Raw genomic sequence first — 21,104 nt, 5'->3', positions numbered from 1 at the left:
ATTTTTAATTATCACTTAAAAAAGAATTTGATTGAATAAATTTTTAGAAGAACATTAAAAATGGTGCCAACCAATTTCTATAACTTTCACGTTTCCCAAATTGAGGAGTGCACACATGGGCCATGATGCCAGTATTTCACTGAATTATTTCGCTACAGTAAAATATTAACATAAAATACTATGGAGAGTAACAACTAAAAGACTCATTATAAAAAGAGTAGCTGAAAGATACAGCTTTACTTAAATCTTGAAAATTCAACTTAACCTTATAGTTAGGCAAATTTTATTCGATCGTATTCCCTTATAACACCTATTTACTCAGAAAATTCTTAGATACCATGTGACACATCATTGACATCTCTATTTAAACTTGCCCATCAAAATCCAACATCTACTATAATATATATGGCACACATTTTGGAAACATCTTTTCCCACTGCTAGTGGAGTTCCGAAGACATTTGATACAGCAATTGAAAGCAAGAAATAACTGCTAAACTCAGCATTCTAGGAAAAAATTTCTTCCAAAGATATTAGTGAGCATTAATATGACTGACCCAGATGAACACTATAATAAAAACCCAAAACCCCCTATTTAATTACATACTTAGTTTTGAGTTTTGAATCAGGTACCATAAAATTCTTAAATCAAAACACCAAATTCACTTCTGCAATGGTTATGTCATAGTTTTTGAGTGATATATAGAAAAACATATATGAAAGTATACTTGGAATATCGATATATTGAAATTATAACTCTTAAGAGAATTCTTTCCCATAACAAATTTATCTCTTTTCTTGAATGGTGAGAAAATGAAAACTTTCCAATAGGAAAAGATTGCTAAAATGACCAAAACTTGTTTTCTTAAGAAAAAGAGAAATCCTAGTATGAATTATAGAGAACTGAAAATGCATGACACATTTTGCAGCTTAACAATGTCATTTTGATTGTTGAGTACATTTTGATCTCTTCCAAACTGGACACTAAATTTCATCATAATTATATTACAAATCAGACCATGTTTATAGGATTGACCACTAGGAAAAGTAGTATCCTCCTGAAATGTGCTCCAAATATTAATATGATATATGCCATATTTTGTTTTCCATCTCCAGTCTCCCCACTTCTCAAAGAAGATAGAAAAATCAGAGATACATTAATAACACAGGTTAGTTCTTTTTTTTAACACAGATTAATTCTGAATTGTTTTATATCTTGTATTATTCTCATATGCAAAACTTCGCTATATACATATTTACCATATTACCAAAATAATTTCCTTGCATGTTAAAATGAAATTGATATGAACTGGATAAAGTGACTGCTTAGATATGTTTCTTCTCTGAGAAAAAAAATTATTTTTTTGCAGAAAATGTAAACACAACATGAGTAAATGAAGCTTCTTTCTCTACTTAGCATTTTTCTGTAACTTGAATTATTTTTTTAAATATTTATTTATTCATGAGAGACACAGCAAGAGAGGCACAGACATAGGTAGAGGGAGAAGCAGGATTCTCTGCAGGGAGCCTGATGCAAGACTTGACCCCAGGACCCCAGGATCACTACCTGAGCCAAAGTCAGACGCTCAACCACTGAGGCACCCAGATACCCCTATGTCTTGAATTATTTTATCATGGCATTGAGGCGATGTTCTTCATGTTATATGGATTCAAAACATTCAAAATTCTTCTTCCCTCATTCACTCATTACTTACAGAGAATAACTGAGGCACGCAGAGTTCAAGTGACTTACCCAAGGTCACATAACAAGTTCAGTGGCAGAACCAGAAATAGAATAGAGGTCTCCTGATTACCAGGTCAATTTTCTTTCTACTAGATGCTATATGACCCAATAAAAACATGTGAAATAAAGTCAAACAAAGAAAAAACAAAAACAAAAAAAATTTCATGGTGGGCACCTAATCTGGACATTTTATCATACAGTATTTGATTAGAATACTTTTTATTTACTTTTTATTTTTTTTAAAGATTTTATTTATTTATTCATAGAGACACAGAGAGAGAGAGAGGCAGAGACACAGGCAGAGGGAGAAGCAGGCTCCATGCAGAGAGCCCAACATGGGACTCGATCCTTGGTCTCCAGGATCACACCCCGGGCTGCAGGTGGCACTAAACCGCTGCAGCACTGGGGTTGCCCTAGAATACTTTTTAAAAAAGGTAACTGCTACAACTATGCAAATAATTCACTAATGCTTTTACTCTTATGTGGAATATGGTTAACAACACCAATAATTTAATTTATTAATAACAAAATTTATATTATATTATATGAAAGGATGAAAATGAAAGATTTGACAATGATCTCACTACTAACTGAAAGTGCCCATTAAATCATTATTCCAACATTTATATGAATATGAACCAGTAGGAAATAAGTCAGAACCATTCTCATTTAAAAATCACTTAATTTTAATTAGCAGATTGAACATTCATTTAAATCATAAAAATCTCAAAAATTCAGTCATATCACATACATATTAAGAAAAAATGTGGGTTTCTTGATTTCCTTGTTAAAATTTGTTATCATTTATTATTTGTATTAAAATAGCCTCATTTTAAAAGAAACAATTATAGTCAGCATCATTTAAGCAGCCAGGTCTTATTTAAATGGCAATAAACTGTAAGTACTTATTTCACATATACTATTGAAATGAATTGCAGACTTCAGTAAGCCTTGAAGAAGCTAAGAGCAACTGCTTCCACAATTCCTATCTCCCTTCTTTTCCTTTGATTTACTACCATGTCACGAACATTCTACATTTCTGTGCTGTTTTAATGGCAATTCTAATGAGAACTCCTAATGCTTCCTTAACCATTACCCAATTAGACAGTAAGAAGTTAAGGAAAGTATATATCCTCTAAACTTAAAATATAAAGACTTTGCAGAGGGAATATGCAGTATTTTTTATTCATTCCACCATATAAGTCAGCAAAGGAGAATTAAAATATTTTCATATATTACATCAAAAAAAGACATTTATAAGATAGAACTAACACTTCATAAGTCCTATAATATCATTTCATCACTTATGGTAAATTATTTTTGCCAAGTATTTTTAAATATAGGTGCATCAAGGTGCAAACTATAAAAAGAATGGGGTTTTGATCAGCAAAGTAATAAAATATCTATCATCTATCTATCTATCTAGATATCTACCTACTAAAGCTGCTATATTTTGGTCCTTTTTTTTTTTAAGATTTTATTTATTCATTCATGAAAGACACAGAGAGAGAGGAGAGACACAGAGAGAGAGGCACAGACAAAGGCAGAGGGAGAAACAGGCTCCATGCAGGGAGCCTGATGTGGGTGGGACTCGATCCCGGATCTCCAGGATCATACCCTGGGCTGAAGGCGGTGCTAAGCCGCTGAGCCATCCAGGCTGCCCTGTATTTTGGTCCTTAAAAAGAAATCTACTGAAAATAAATAGATATATAAAATAACTATTTTCATTAAGTTATGTGGTAAAAAAGTAAGTTTGTAAGAATGTATATATGCCAAATTTTATGCAAACCAAATTTTTTCCCTTGCTAATATAATGTATTAAGTATTATTATATTTCGACTTAACACATCTCAAGCTGAACGAGAAAATAATCTGTGATTGACTTATTTTTAAAAGAGATGTACATGTAAGGCCTATTTATCCTTAAATACAGTTTTTACCAAGTGTTATGATACCTATTTGAAACTAATGTTCTTTCTCACTTTCACCATTTACAACAGACATAATATTGGCCCTATTATCAGATGTAATTGTACTTGAGTAAACATGTCATTCAGGAGCAAGCATTCTGTTAAAAAGATTCCTTACAATGAAACAGAAGCCTTAATACTTGAAAAGCATAGTAGAACGTACATATAATTAAAAATGAATTATTTTATAAGGGCTTTTTAAATGTCATAGAGTCTTAGAATGTCCCTTTTGGGCTCAGGAGAGTTATCTTTAAAAATGAAACCTAAATAAGCGACTACTTTGGAGAGCCTCAATGATACAAAGATCAGGATGGATCTAGAATATAAAAACAAAATGTTTACCAAATTTACAGGTTTCAAAATAAAACTTCTCCACTATGACAAAATCTTGCTGAAGAATTCCTCAACCAAGTGATGAGTTTATTTTTAAAACTAATTATTATTTTCCATAATTTTGTCAACAACCATAAAATTATTGAACATTCACAATAATTTCTACCTTTTAAAATATGCAAAGTACAAATCTTTTAAAATATTTTGCTATTTTTAAAAGCACACTAATAAAAATGTTTATCTTTTTAAATGTCTTTTTTCCTAATCCTAGCTGTACTATTTTTTTCTGATTCTGTTCTTGACGTCTGATACATAATGCAATTTTAAACAGAGAAGAAACATATAGTCAGATTAAGTATTGAGGGAGTTTAAATTAATTGACTTTCAAAGTACATACACTATTTATCACAAAAAAGATAGTCACTGAATTACAGGTTGGCTTTGTAAGCTTGTCTGTATGTTCAGAGGAAACGGAACAAACTTTAAATAAGCAACTAAATTTATAAATCATGAAATTTCAGTTTATTGATAGGAAAACATAGTCATTAACAAAGAATGCTATTATTTACATCTGAAGGTATCAATAGTATTTAATTCTGAAATTCCATCAATTACTTTGTTTTATGTCACTTTTTTTCTATCAAAAATAAAATTCATTCATTCTACAATGATCCGGAATTTACCAGCCTCTAATACTGGCCAAGAACACAACCTTGATTCTCTTTTCCAGATTAGATGGATTAGATTAGCATCTAACTAGAAGACTAAATTAAATTATTGATTTAGATGGAAATACATTGTTTCTACACTTAAGAAATGTCAAAATACTCAAAAATAAAAGAAAGCAAAGCCCATACCATCAAAAATACTCAAAAACTGTTAAGTATTAAATTCACTAATAAAATACATCTTTGAATATTTACTTTTTAAGATAAATTTCATAAAGCATAAATCCAAAAGTAGAAGAAAGAAAATCCCTACCTTCACCACAGTTATAGATCCACAAAGAATACAATATGGAAATGTCCATGTTGGAAAAAATTAAAGGTTAATATGTTAACTAAATCATAATGCTAAAATGAGGGCTTATGCATCAAGATGTTGCAGTATGTAGTAATAAACAGCTTGTTACTTTGAAGAGTTTCTATTTCCAAAATACAGTATAAACATACAGGAACCAGCAAAGTGTTTCACTGCCTTCACTTTTCCAGAAAAGCATACACTTATTTTCCAGATAAGAAATAGCAAAGTAAGTAGCACCATGGTGTCAGGATAATTACAATAAGAGTTTCTAAGTCATTTCAAAATTTTCCTAGATATAGCATATCTTACACTTAGAAAATAACAAATCAAGGTAGCTAATCCTTTTATGAGTAGTATCAATTAATTATCAAACATATCACAAATCATTTAAAATTGTATCTTAAAGTACATTCTGAACTATTTAAGTCCAAGATCTTTATTTGGGAAACTGTATCAGTTCTAAAACATTCATTCAGCCCAACTAAAATTAGCTTTCCCACCAGAGTTTTTTGTGGGATGAGTTTAAGTAAAATATGAGATAACATATTTTATGTAAAATATGTTCTTTTCTCAGATACATTTCAATTACTATAAGAACAGATAGACTCACAAAATGAAAATATAAATTCCAACAGATTAAAGTTTTCCAGTGTTTAATAACACTGCATCATTATAGACCACAGTATTCTGGTCTAGCATCAGATTGTTCATTGAAAAAATAAACAACAGATGTTCCATACTCAAATAACCTTGATTTGTGTTAAGAATGTTTTACTAACTTTAAAGCCTAAACAAAATCTAAGTCATATCTACATGAGGAAGATGTTAATGATTTATGCTAAACATTATCCATAAACCTGCAGTTTAAAATCATTTGTACAATACTTCTATTTTGTTCATACCTAAGATACTAATGTGATAGATACCATTATATTTCCCAGGGATCTTCATCCATGCCATCAATTAAGTAAGAGATACTGAAAATAAGTCACCCTTCTTGCTGATCATCCCCTCAGGGCAGTCTAGTTTTGAAATATCAAGATTTTTTTTTTAAAGCAGATACTAGTCTGTTCATCCAAAGATTTATTAACATATTTTCTAGCTTACATAATGCCATTTAGTCCTCTGGTTCTACAGTCTTATATTTAAAATAAAATTTTCAAATGATTTTTCAAGTTGTTAGTATACATCCTAAAAATGGTAAAATTCTCAGCTCTTATTCTTGTACAGATTTTTATAAAACAGCAACAAAAGAGACAACAAAATATGCTATTGATACTTAACTGACCTTGCGTCTCAAATTTGGGTTCAAGTTCTTACAAACCTTTTCTAACACCACAAGTTTACTATAATAATCTTCTGATGAAATTCTTTGACAATTAATGGAAAATATTATCTTAGATTTTAGTGAATGAAAATTATGTATTAAACAGTGATTACAATAGACTATTAGTATCATAGATATACTTAAATATAAAATAAAGAATGACTCCAAACATGTCTTCCATTAAGCCCATGCTCAAAACATGTTACTGAAATGTAATTAGCCCCACTCACCTGATAACCAACTACTTTCCTCCCATTTTATCACTTCAGTTTCAATAATTAAAAATATTCCCTACATAGCCCATTTTTCTTTAAGAAACAAACAAAAATAGTTAGGAACACTAACATTTAACAGAATTTCTGCCTTAGCAGATTACATACTTACTCATGACATTTTAGTGTGTGAATTTCCAGGGCCAGTTTGAATTTCCTAGTATATAGGAAAATGCATAATTGCCAAAATAGAAAAATCTATAACCATTTTAAACCATGACATTAAGGTACTCTACATTAATTTTCCTCTTTTACACATGAAGTTTATATTCAATTAGAGGACTCGGATAACAAATATATATGCTATATACGAAAATATACAAATAAATAATATTTAGGAGATTTAAAAAAATTTTTGATTGTGAGATTTAAAATTTTTTTAGCCAAACATTCCATTGTTCCATGACTTTAACATTCCATGTAATTTATTTACATAGATATATGTGGCCACAAATCTATTTATGTAATCAGATATAACGGCAAACAAGACAAACAAATAATAGTTTATGACCAAGGATAACCCATATCACACAGTATTGCAAGGAAAGATTTTTACAGTAATAATTTTTTATATAAATCATAACATAAATCATTAATTTTATACTGTTTACCTTTAAATCCCATTAAATATATGAAGATAATAATTATTTTTCAAATAAATTGTGATGCTTTATTGAAAATTTTTTAAAAAGCAAGATTTTTTTTTACAACCTATTTCAACCTATTTCAATTCCCAAAGTAAATTCCAGCTTATTTTATTAAATTTTCAGTACGTGTTTTATTAAAATAGAATTCACAGAATAAGCCATTTATGCTGTGGCATTTTTCCTTGCTCTCCAGGCTTACGTAATAATAACTTTTTCTCAAACAACTTATTCTTCTCCTTAACAGCACTATCACGATGTGGTAACTTAATCATTAATATAATTAATTTTAATTTATGCATTTTTGCCAGAATATAAGCTCTATGAAGGCAATTGCTGCATCTGTGTTGTTTACCCAAATAACTCAGTACTGACCACAATTCCTGGCATACAACAGGAGGGCAATGAATACTCACTAATAAGTTCATTTATGCTGACATATTTTAAAGCATAAGTTTTAGAGATGTAAGATGAACTGAGTTACCATATAAAAATACATAACACCGTTACTATAGACACAGTCATCTTAAAGATACTATCACTATCAGAAACACCATCCTAAAATTTTGAATAAAATATTCAGTGTACTCTCATCCAATTACTGATTAAAACTAGGACTGATTATTCCATTTATTACCTTTGCCCGTTGCTTCTCTTCCTTTTATCCCTTTTATTCCTTTTATTTTATGGTTCAAGTTTTTGTCTTCTATTTAGTAAATAATACCTCTCCAATTAAGAAAAGAAAGGAGAGGAAAATAAAATTGGTTCGTTTTAATTCATTTGTGGAAATAATGAACTAAAGAGACTACTGAACTCACATAATATGCTATTATTCCTTCTTGCTATTGTAATATTTTTAGCTGCAAAAGTTGTAAATAAATCATTACTAATATCTGGTATAGTGCCTTGACAGTACTATTATTATTGTTGAGCTTTGTATAGTACTTTTTAAGGAATCAAGTAATTTCTCTCCATTAAAGTACTTTGATTACATATATTACTTTTAATTACATATATCATATTTAATTATATATTGTGATGCCTTTCCATTAAGGTACTTTAATTTTATTCAAAACAACCAGATATATAAATGACCATTCGTGCTTAAATTAGTCAATTTTTCTCCTGTAGAAGTATTCTTGATAACAAAAAAAGTATTTTTTTCCAAAATATGTAGAATTCATTTTCTACACATATCTTGAAATAAATTGTTCACCATTCTAATTTAAGTAGGCTCTACACACTATAAAGTTCACACCAAAATGAGAAAAATGAGGTACAACAAGCACACACACATTTAAAAAGCATGAAATGCAATACTTATAGTCTCATGCTTTCAGTGTTTTTCCAAACCCTGACAAACCTGGCTCAGATTGGTGTTTCTTTTTCGGCAATGGTTTGTCATCACTTATTGTACCATTCACCTTTTTCTGCTGGTCTTCCCATGTAACTTCTAGTACAAACCAAAAAACAATAATCAGAGCTTGTCAGAAGTATAGATAATGTGTGTAATGAGAACCTAAATATGCTTCAGGAACTTAATTATCTTTTAGGTTTCCCCCCTATGTTTTCCTATATATGTTTAGTAGTCAATATTTTAAATACAGGAATGTGACAATTGAATTTTTTTATAGGTTTCAAAATCCAGAGCACTAAAATTTATTTCCGTAAACTCCAAAATTTATTTTCAATAAAATGAATGGGGCTAAGACATGAAGAAAATATAATTAAAATGCCTTGGCAAATAAAGTTTTTTCTTAGTTGATATTAAATAATACTAATTTATTTTAGAAATAAACATTTTGCTAAACATTGTGTTATGGTGCAATAAAATGTTTATTTGGAATCAAAATGCAGACTTCCACACATACCAAGAGAGAATCTATAAATACATCTTAATATATGATAAGATATATGATATAGATATATGATATAAGATATATGATAAGACCAGTTTTTTGTTACCACATTTAACACTTTCATTAAGTAACAGAAAAATTTATGTGCTGTGGGGAAATAAATTCAATGGAAACTATTAACAGTTGGGTGTCATTGAATATGAGTTATTTGGCTTATCTAAGATTATTCAGAATTATTTGTAATAGTGTATAATATGTTTAAATTCAACAAATATATATTCAGTACCTACTATAATTCAGGCATGCCTACGCACTGGGAATATATTACCACTAACAAAACAGAAAAGAAACCCCCATTTTCTCATAAAGTTTATATTCTAGTGGAAGAAAGAGATTAAATAAGATAAACAAGTAAAACGTTTTGTGACTTAGATATTGGTAAGTGCTAAGAAGGCAAACATGAAGTAGGTTAAGGAAAAAAATCAAATGTCCAGAGTGTGACAAACATTTAAATAAGTTAGACGTGGATAGCCTCACTAAGAAGACAAGTTTTGAGTAAAGAACTTGGAGAAGTAAGGGAGTTAGCCATATGGTTATTTGGGGAGAAGGCATTACAATCAGAAAAACAGCACATGCAAATGTCCTAAGGTAAGAGCAGATCTGACACGTTCTAGAAAAGCATGGAGATCTCTGTGACTGGAACAGAGTGAATGACGGGGAAAGTAGTATAAGATGAGGTTAAAGAGGTAATGAAATGGGATGGGGAAGTACAGATCATGTAGGGCCTTGTAAGACTAATTGATCCGTACTTAATCTCATAGCAGCATTCATAAATACTTAAGTATACACTTGCCTGTTTTTTATTCACATGTTTCTAAAGCTATATTATAAGTAGCTGGTTACTATCAATACACATTTTAATCTCCATTAAGTTTCACCATGCCATACAAAATTCTTTGGTGCCTTATCCACCTTTGGTCATAAATAATGGAATACTAATATTTTAAAATATTAACCTAAGCAAAACATAACTATGAAGATGAAATCACTATCAAAATGGAGAATATGCTATATTGCAACATCAAATATAGGTAATTTGGGATACACTACTATTTTTGATTACTTACACTGTTACAATCAACTGCATTAATTTAAGGGTTTTCCAGTTCCTAAACCTGAAATAAATGCTATTAATAATAAGACATTTTATTCTGGCCCAACATAAATCAGCTCTTGTGAAGAAACAAACTCCTTAATTTGGGAATATTAAAGTTACACTTACGTGTGTAGTTGAAACCCTGATTTTCTAATTGGTAAATAATCTGCTAAAGATGCAATATAGGACTCTGGACTGGTAAGCAATCTAGATAAAGATACTACATTTCAATCAAGAAAGTAGTGGAAAGAAAAATCTGAAGAACTTTAAAGAATACACAAACTTTCTAATAAATTCCAAAACTCTGGTTAAGCCCTTTTTAGTTATAGGAATAAAGGAACTGTATGCCCTTTAATTCAAATTAATCTGTAGTATCAAAAACCAACAGACTAATTTTCCCATTTTGGGGAAAATAATAAGCTCATTACAACAGTATTTCTTGATTTTGAAAGACTTGCACTTTTGGTTATCCAACAATATAATATGAAAGACTTAACAAGCATTACAGAGTTGTTCCTAAAATCAAATTTGCTAAAACCCTATATACATTTGTCATTTTAAAGAGTTGTCCCACCACTTGATAGTTTGTAATGTTACAAAATAAAAGACATGATAATTTTGAAGTAAGATTGTGTATGTAGAAGTAGAAATGGCTTGTTTTGAAAATGGTACAGCCTATTTGTAAGTCAGCAAAAAGCACTGTAACACATAACATGTTTACTCTTTATAAACACTTTGAATTGACATTTTAGTTGAAGAGAAATTTATAGTCATTTGTCTTGTGTTGACAGGGTGAAGTTAGCAAGTATTTGTTGAAAACTTATATGCCAGTAACAAAAGAAGTCCCATAACCATCAATTTATAAATGACAGCCAATATAACAATGAAAGAAGACCTAGATCAAGGCTATCAATGGTTGATTAAAAAATGCTATAGAAATGTTACCAGACTGAGCCAGGAATGGTAGCTTCTAGGAACATTTCTGCCATTAACTATGTGTACAATCTTAGGCAAGTTTCATACCCTCTCTGGCCTCTTATATGTTATATTTGAAGTGAGGAAGTTGGTCTTGAAAATTTTAAAGTTTTTTTCCCTCTCTAAAATTACAAAGTTGTTCTTGCTTCTTATTATCCTAGCCTAATAAATCAGATTTTGTGGAAGAATACCTATACCAGAGATGATAAAATTAGGACATTGAGAGCCTAGAAGATTTTCCAAAACTTCTAAATGTAACTATTATTAAACCCTATGTTGAAACTCAAGGTCTATTTTAAAACAAAATTAAAATCAGAAAAAAACCAGAACTGGCTACCGACACATTAATTCATCACCAAAAACCAATACCAAGAGCCACCCACATGTAGCCCTCTTGGAATTATAGGCCATAGTATTAAAATGAAATTAGCAAACTAATTTTGTATCAGGAAGATGTTCAAATTTTGAAAGTATATCTGAAGGTTGTTTTAGATATATTAAACAAAAACATAAAAAATACCACTGATGGAACACCTTAAAGTCTTTTCTTTTAAGGAACTACTGTGATAATTTAAAAAACAAACTAGCCTCCTTAGTGTTAAGTAATAATGAACTTAAAATTGACATTTAAGTACAAAGGGCTAGCCCATGATATTGTACACCTACTACCCAAGGGTAAAAAGTAAAAATCAAAGATGAATAATGTAATTTAATTGGTAAGTATTACGTTGAAAGAATATACATCAAATAGCTCAGACTAGGAATCCACTCAAGTACACACAAAAAAATTTGCTCTAGAGGGATATATATATATTTTACTAACACTGAGTATTTTAAAATTGAATTGAGTAAATATTCAGTTGTGAATTTCATTTGTAGATGGGAAAGCTTAAAGACTGATTTAATAAATATTAGATGATGTGAAGAATGATTTTACTCATGAAGACTTAAGTATGAAGTGAAATTTTAAGTGACATTTAAGAAACCCACATCTTCAAAATAACTATTTCAGCTACTTTCCATCACACCTGGTAGCTAACCCTACAAATGCTACAATTCAAAGGGCACAAATTCTTACTTTAATAAGTCTATATTTGTATAGTACTGTATGCTTCAATTGCTTCCACACTCAGCATCATATTTAATCCTATAGAACACAAGAAGGACCTTCTATCAGGTGGTTGGTTTCAAGTGGTACATAGTAAAGTCAGGCCCTGAGCCAACGTCCAAAACCTATGTTCTTTCTCTAGTCTTGTATCACCTTCCTAAGATCACGTTATTTTCAACAACAGAAGATGGTTTTAGGATTACATTTAGGAAGTCAATGATGGAATGGCTTGAATAATGGTTGAAGTATGCAGAAAAAGTATGAGGTAGAAGGGGGTTTTTCACTAAATCTGATTAGCCAACTGAGGCTTTGGAATTATAGAAGAAATAAAATGAGGGAAAGAAAAGTAAAATAAGGAGAAATGGCCTCCAAGAAGGGAAGGAAAGATTAGAAAAAGAGACTTTAAAATATTTGTTTATAAGTACTTAACTTCTACAATTGATTCACTTAGATCTGTGGATTTTACTGAGGAGGGAAATTTTTAAATGCATTTATTCTTCTTCTCACTCTAGTTTCAGACCATCGTAGTGGACTATTGAAATACTCTAAATGGTCCTATTTCCTCTCTTCTCTTTCAAGCCGTCTTGCTCATTGTCACCGAGTTAGTATTCCATAATACAGATGTGATTGCTCACCCTGTTAAAAAACATGATAAATTCCTTGCTTTTTTATAATAATATCCCTGCATCTTTTCCATATAATTTTTGGTCAAATCGTCATTCATTTAAGTTGGCAAGGAATGCTGTGCTTAAGAAATATAAAATCCATTATCATCTAGATAGAAATCAAATTTGGAAATTAAGACATGGGTACAGTACTTTCCTTACCCTAGAAGCATTCATAAGAATACTCAGAGGCAGCAAAACAAAGCCTGTCCATACCCTAAATGCTATCTAACTTCTAGAATGCTTATAGAAGTAAGTATTTATTACAGAGACTGTCAAAATTATTATTTTTGGTTCCTTTGTAACCTGTGTTTCCCCCATCTTCTTCCTCTTTCCTTTCTTTCTTATCTACAAGGCTATCTATGTTTGAAATAATGTCGGCAACTATACATTGAGGCTCAAAAGGATAAAATATTTTTTCCTTCTGTATGTTTAGGGACATGAGTTTTTGATAGGTAATATGGTAGTGTTTATTTAATCTATAATCCTCACAGTGAATGACTCACTAACAACCAATTAGAGGTTGTATCTGTTAAGTTTCCAAAACCAAACAAAATTAACAGTAACAACACAGACAATAAATTGGAAACAAAACTATCTGAGACTTTGGATTTCATTAGCTACATTCCAAAAACACTTAATTGCTATAAAAAAACTTCCTATAGGATATTTTATTTTACAGAAGAGGAAACTGAGGTGAGGAGATATTGAAAGCCTTAGCAGAAACTGAAAGCCTGGGAGTAGAAAAGAGCTTAAGAGGCATGTATTGACATCCAGTGGAATACTCTAAACACTATTAAACTTGAAAAGTACTAATAATTTAAATAGTTCTCTTAGAAGAAAGTATTCTAAATATTTGCATATTGATTTTTTTGCATATTGATTTTTATACATGGATTAAAACACATACAAATGTATTATCATATGCCATAACTAATGCTGCAATCTATTGTTTTATTCCCCCTGGTATTGTTTCTTAGGTAAGCTAGGTGATCAAGAACAGCATCAAGATGAATAATTTCCTAAAAACTATTGAACAATATATATTGAATAAATGGTTCAGGTTTACTTTTACAATTAGGTGTGCTTTTACTTTAAAAGTTTTCAGAGCGTGTGCTGAAAATACAAAGTCAGAGCAAGATATCACTAAGAAATATAAGTACTAACAGCTAACGCTTATATGGTACTTATTATGTGGTAAGTATTGGTCTGAGCAATCTAAATATACCACACTATTTAAGAAAGCAAATTTATAGCATATCTACATAGCAAGTAACATTAGTCAGAGCAGACTAATAGACTAGAGTAGGGCTAGTTCAAGGCAGAATTCATCATTATCACTTTTCCAAGGTATTTAGTGCTCTACCACATTTTGCAGCATCCCACTCCTTGCACCTGACTTTTTCCACTCATAGGCTCTAACTTGCTTCCTATGAAGAGCTGTATGTAAGGCCAATCTCCACAGAAATATTTGCATTTCAGTGATCTGGAAAGCCTAAAAGCTTTATATTATTAGAATAATTAAGCCATTGGAGAATGGCAAAATATGAACTATGACAAGTGGAAGAAATATGTTAGGCTGAAACCCTACCCAGCATCCCTCAAAACTTACCTCTTTGTATGTATCACAATGTCAAGACACTTTATAAGTGACATGTTAGAAAATAATTTTAGCAGCTCTGTTGTGTTATTCTCACTGTATTCTCATTGTTTTATTTTGAGACATCCTCAAAGCAGGGAACACATCTGATTTGTCACTGTATCTTCAATAACCACCTGGTACGATATGCTGATAATAGCACATATTGGTTGAATTGAGCTAAACCATTAGCTAATATTTAAAATAAAATAAATGGTTGAAACCCATGCAAGAAGATTGCCACTTAGGTATGGTATAGAAATACATACATTGGAAGTCAAGTCTAGAGATCTGCTCCTATGTGGACTGAGGAAAGCTGATTATCCTCTAGAATCCTGCTCCTTTGTCAATGAAGAAAAGTAGTCTTATTAAAACATTTATAAGGCTCCTTCTAAACCTAAAAGTCTTGATTCTAAATCTAGAAGCGAAGCCACAGAATACCAGAAGATACCTTGGTAAGCTATAGGGAGATGGTTGGGGCCAGATGGATCTACAAACCAGCAATCTGGATTTAGAAAACAAAACACAACGTGCAGTTTCCCACGTATCCTGCATACATTCCATTCCCATGATATCTCCCCTCAGTTCTAGATTTTTATTTCTTTTCTTGCCCTTTACAGCTAAACTCTTTCAAAGGTATCTATATTCATTGTCCCTCTTCTCTCCTCTTTTTAAAAAATCCATTCTCCTCAGCCTTCTACTGCTTATGAGGCCACCAAAACTGCTCTTCAGGAAGGTTAAAATGATGACTTCACATTTGCTAAATCTAGTGATGGTTTCACACTCAGCAGTTCTCTCCCACTTCAAGTACTGTCTTCACCTGTCTCCACTTCAAGTACTCAGACACTGCGCTCCATGGTTTCCCTTCCATTTCTGTCTCCTGCTGCTTCATTTTGTCAACTTCTAAATATGAGAGTAATTCAGTGCACAGTCCCGTGACCTCTTCTACACCAGTTCTCTCAGTGATCTCAACCAGCCTCATGGTTTTAAACCCCTCTCTTTATGAGGGTAACTCCCAAAGAATCCAAATCTCCAACCTGAAATCCAGACCATACTTTAAACTGCCTATTTGACATCTTACCTTAGATATCTAGGAAGATCTCTAACTTACATCCAAAACTGAGCACTTCATGTTTCCGCCAAACAATTCTTCCCAAGTTTTTTCCTGTATCAGTTAATAGAAACACCATATTTTTCCAGTTATGTAGGCCCCAAGCCTGCATGTTATTACTGAATCTCTTTCACCCTATCAGGTGGCTCTATTGTTGGCTCTATTTTAATATCCATCCAGAATCCAACTCTCCCTGTCACTGTGGGCTAAGCCACAGTCAACTCTTTCCTGGGTTATTGCAAAAGCCTCTCTATTTCTAATCTCAGTTCTTTCAGGTTAATCTCAACATGGCAATGACACCGATTTTATTTAAAAAAGAAATACTATATTACTTGAATCAAATCTTCGCATTTCACTCAGTGAAAACAAAATCCTAACACTGACTGATAGATAATATGAGTCACCTGGCCCAGGCCCTTCTGACCACCTCTACTACTGTTCACCTTGCTTACTCTGTCACACTCAAATGACTTCTTTCAGCTCCTTCAACAAGTCAAGCTGGCTCCCATTACAGAGCCTTCCTTCTTGCTGTTCTCTCTGCAAAGAACACTCTTCTTTCCAGGCCTTCAAGTGGTAACTCTGTCACTTTATTTTGGCTTCTGCTCAAATATAACCTAGATGGGAGTGCTTTTTTTCAGAATCCATTATGAAGAATTATTTAGCTTACTCTCTTGAACACGATCTATTTCATTATCCTGACTGGATTTTCTTCCTCATACTTGTCAGTATATGAAATGATATGATATATCCTTTTATTTATTATTTGCTTCTCCCAGTAAATGCAAGGATTATGAAGGCTGGGATTGGCTTAGAATGATTGTCATTTGAGAACTCTGAAACCAATTCCACCTATCAAAGGATCTGACCTCAATACAGGGTTAATGGAGATGCTCTGGCTGACTGATCACGTATCTCACTAACTGAAGGGCAGCATACACTATGTCTTTTCCAAAATGATATGTGGGCACTTCACAGAGAGATGTAGAATAAAGCTATCTTTATCTTTATTATTTCCTCCCTTAGCATTTTAAATCAGAAGAGAGGATGGTGATAAATCCATCATTCAATTCAATGCTTGGCCATTTCTAACACACGGTTAAAGCTAAAATTCATAGTTACGTTTTTTTTTTTTTAAACCCTGAATACATAAGTAGAAGGAATAGTATATTTTCTCCAATCACAAATATGCTTTAGCCAATTTAAAAATAACCTCCCACCTTAATCTCACTCATGAACTTTCCTGTGAAATTCAACACAAAGAGTAAATTTGTCTTTCTAAAAAGAAAACAGCAAAAGGAAAAATTAGATGCTTAGACCTTAACCATAGGTAGGCCATCAAAAGATTATGTTAAATAAAAATGTGAATTGGTACATGTAAAATATACAGAGTTCTCATCTTTCAAATTTTTATTCATTAACTTCTTTTTATGTCCAAATATCCTATAAAGGATTGATCTATATAACAATAGTGATGTTTTGCAGTAAAGAGGATTTTTATGTAAATGATAAAAATACATTAATAACGAGCAGGAGTGACTCAACACTCATTGTCAGTAGAACTTTTCCATGCAAGATCAAAAGAACAGTAAGACTGCAGAATGGTTTAGCAGTGAAGGATTTAACAGTATTTAGGGTCAACTAGAGTTCAGAAAGCTCCAAAAACCTGCTGAAAGTACTTGTTCAGTTCATGTATTTACCGTGGTGACCTCCTGTGAAGTCTTATTCTTTTGATACATTTAAACATACTTAAATACAAACTGGCATCAAATATGTTTAAAACTTGTTGCACTTTAATAATTGAATTTAAGAAGAAATATCTACTTTTCAGAACACTGACATAAATTTCAGTACATGTGAACATATCCATTCATAGGTACTAAGCAAAAATCATAGAGGTTAAGATACAGATAAAATGACACATATGTAAATACACACTGAAAGCTTATTTACATTTTTATTGTTTTATGGAAGATGTTAATATTTTATAATACTTGATTTCATTTTATTTTGTTACATTATTTTTACCTTTTTAACCTATGATATCCTAACATTTTTCAGGAATTTTATGCTATGTTAATGAATAATTAACACAGTAAGAAACTCCACAGTAAGAAAAATTATAAAATTATTTTAGTGCTAATTAAATATCACAAAGAATATTGTAGACTTTATAACAGATGAAGACAGGGAAGAAAGAATATATTCAAGACTAAAGGACATTTTAGCTAATGTTACTGAAGCAAAACCTATTCATTTTTTAATTTGGTGCCATAACAAGGGCAAGTTATTATGATATGGAGAAATTTTAGAACATTGTTTTTTTTATGACCATCTTAAGATGATGACATCTTAAGTCAATACCTGTGGGTATATTTGATTATCAATTACTATAAAACATATACAATCCTACTGTTTTTGACAGAACAACAACTCAGTTGTGCTGGGTTATAGGGTTAAGTCACCAATAATCATAAGAAAACTAAATCGAAGTATTGAAATTGATAATCTTTTTCACTAGGCAATATATTAATTCATGTGTATAAAACCATGAAAAACCTACAAATATTATGTGTTCATTTAATATTGTTGAATTAATTATTAAGTTCATATCATTTTCTAATTTAAAATTCTGCTTAAAGTATTTTTATATCATTCCGTTTTAAAACAATTTCCAGATTGAAAAATATCTATGCTGTTTTTTTGCATGATAACTTGACCATTGTTTTTTCCCTCAGAATCTTAATATGACCAACAAAGCCAAACTTCTGTCTTTAATGCCATACATTTCAATAGAATAGGATTGTATTAGGATATTTATGTTTATTTAAGAAAGCATATTCACACATCAAAAAGGTCAATACTGAGTGTCTAATATATAGAAAGGCACTATTAACTTCATATTAGACTTGCCTTTTTTCCCATTATTAGGTGGGCTTGTTGTTTCTCCCTCATCGTCTTTTTAACATTGAAAACAGACAACACTGGTTAATAATTAAAGTCATTAACAACCAAATAAAAGTCAAGCACACCACAAAAGATGAAATCACACACTAGGGAAACAAATTCATGCATTAAACATGACATCTCACATTAATAAACACAAGAGTAGAGTGTATCCTTCCCATCCTATGAGGAAGTAATAAAAACAAAATCAGGAATAAAGAGTCATTTTATAGTGAGTTAGAAAGATTATGGTTATGATTTTATGCTAATTTAACAATTGATGTATTCACTGTTTAAGCTAATTTTGAGAATAACAAACTGGTTCAACAACCAGGCTTTATCTTAATGAAGTGAAAAATAAATAAAAATATTAACTACCACTGAAGCTGCCAAACTAGCAATTTTCTAAAAAATGATTTTCCTGTAGAAGCCAATTCACGAACAGTGTGAAAATATTTCAGTGTTCGTGTGGACTAGTATGAGATATATGGGAGTGGGCAAATAGGAAGACATTAATTGTACAGCTAAATTAAATTAAAATGAAATTCATTTTTTAAGGTATATTCTAAACATATTATTTCCATAGCATTGCAGGAAAATTGAAGATGTGTGACATTCTAGTGGTTAGAATATTAGATATTCAGAGCAGAGATAGTTACACATTTCAAGAAATATGCAGCTAAATTTGCCTTTGTTTTCATGATCAGATGCATTCTGATGATTATTCTCATCTTTGTGATATTAAAAATAGTTACTGATAACCAGCAAATGCAGCTTAGGAGGTCTTGTGTCTTACACTATAAATACTGAGAGAATGCATCCATGAAAATACTTGTTATCCACAGTGTACATGAAAACATTGCTTTCACACAGTGTAAAAAGAAAGAACATAAGGCACAAAAAATACACTCTACTGTTCATGAATGAAAAGTGATGATGAGCTAAACATGATAAAATTAGGACTGCAGTTATTCTTCATTGTTCAAAGAAATTAAAAAAAAATTTTTAGACATTTAAATTTTTTTTAAACTGACATCTTAGAAAAGACTAGGATTCAATTCTGTGTTTCAAATAAAAATAGTGAAAATTTGATAAGAAATGTATTAATATATTTACTGATGTAATATTTAAAATTTTAAAATCCTTTCAGGAGCATTCTGACAAAGAAAGTGGCAAAAATTATGACATGTAAACATAACAAGGACTTAAAAAACACCAAAATGAAGGCCCTTCACACCACTTGGAAGAGGACTCTTTAGTAAGAAATTATGATTGTCAATAAATATTAGAGCAATATTGAACTGGGAGGAAGAACAAGGATCTATGGTTAATTGTTCCTATTTTCAGAAAAAAAATTATGAAGAAAATTGCGATAGTCTCTGAAAGTTTTAATGAAATTTATACTCTGCTCTGTATTTACCTGTAATTTGCCTCTACAAAATAAAAATTCTTTAGAGAAGAGGCTAGGACTACAACATACCTCTACTCAGTGTAACCTACAGTAGGAACTCAATTATCAATAAATAAACACCTGAATATAGAGTTGGTATAAAGGATAGTTATGAGTTTGATTAGAGGCAGTCTATAATTTTAGTTTGATTTAAATATTAAGGAACATATTCAGATGGATAAATTAAATATCCTGGTAAGTTATGTAGATAGCTTATGTAATATTTCCCAATAGAATTAGGCAATTTATTTAAAAATCAGTACTGAAAAACAATCTGTTCTTTACTGTGCATTTATAAATTTGGAGCCCACTGTCTTATGTGAAATTGAAAAATCATACTTCTAAAACAGCATTATTTATTTTAGACACATAGACAGACCTGCCTTGACCTCTTCACCCTGCTTTTCTCCCCACTGCTCTTCCACATGCCCAGTTTCTTCATTAACTTCTGTATTTGCACAAGTAAAGAAAAAATAAAACCAGATATGTATATTTGTTACTCTTTGTGATAAAAAATTTCAAATTATTCACGATACAATGAAGGATTATAAGGAGACTAACATTATTTTTAATGAGTTTCTGACAGGTTACGGAAGCAAATTAAGTATTCTATTAATAAAGTATCATACTGTCTCCTTCTATGATGGCTTTCATTTGTAAAAGAGAAATTGTTAACTCTTAAAATATTTGCAGTATGTGCTGTGTAAATTTGGCAAAATACTTTGTCTATAAACTTGATATATTCTTAGAAAAATAATATTATATATATTTTCTTCTACAGAACAAAAAGAAATGGTATTATAAACTTTTATTTTTGCAAAATGCCAGTACATCAAAGACAGGAAAAATATTAAAAAATATTAATGCCTTAACAGTTGTTTAGTAT

General features: G+C 31.0%; 1 protein-coding gene across 43 annotated transcripts in view; it reads right to left on the bottom strand.

Annotated features, from left to right (window-relative positions):
- RIMS2 (regulating synaptic membrane exocytosis 2) overlaps positions 1–21,104 on the bottom strand; it is a 591,823-nt gene that overhangs the window by 180,967 nt on the left and 389,752 nt on the right. For 4 of the 43 annotated variants that reach the window (XM_038555266.1, XM_038555270.1, XM_038555304.1 and 1 more), the window contains one exon: positions 20,598–20,666. The exons of the other annotated variants lie outside the window; for them this stretch is intronic. In XM_038555266.1, coding sequence (XP_038411194.1) covers positions 20,598–20,666 — 69 coding nt within the window. The remainder of the gene's footprint in view (positions 1–20,597; positions 20,667–21,104) is intronic. 43 annotated transcript variants of the gene reach the window in all.

The sequence above is a fragment of the Canis lupus genome, chromosome 13 (assembly GCF_011100685.1).
Source record: "Canis lupus familiaris isolate Mischka breed German Shepherd chromosome 13, alternate assembly UU_Cfam_GSD_1.0, whole genome shotgun sequence".
Lineage (NCBI taxonomy): Eukaryota > Metazoa > Chordata > Mammalia > Carnivora > Canidae > Canis > Canis lupus.
Note: the sequence above shows the minus strand (reverse complement) of the source record. Positions and strands in the feature narration are given on the sequence as shown.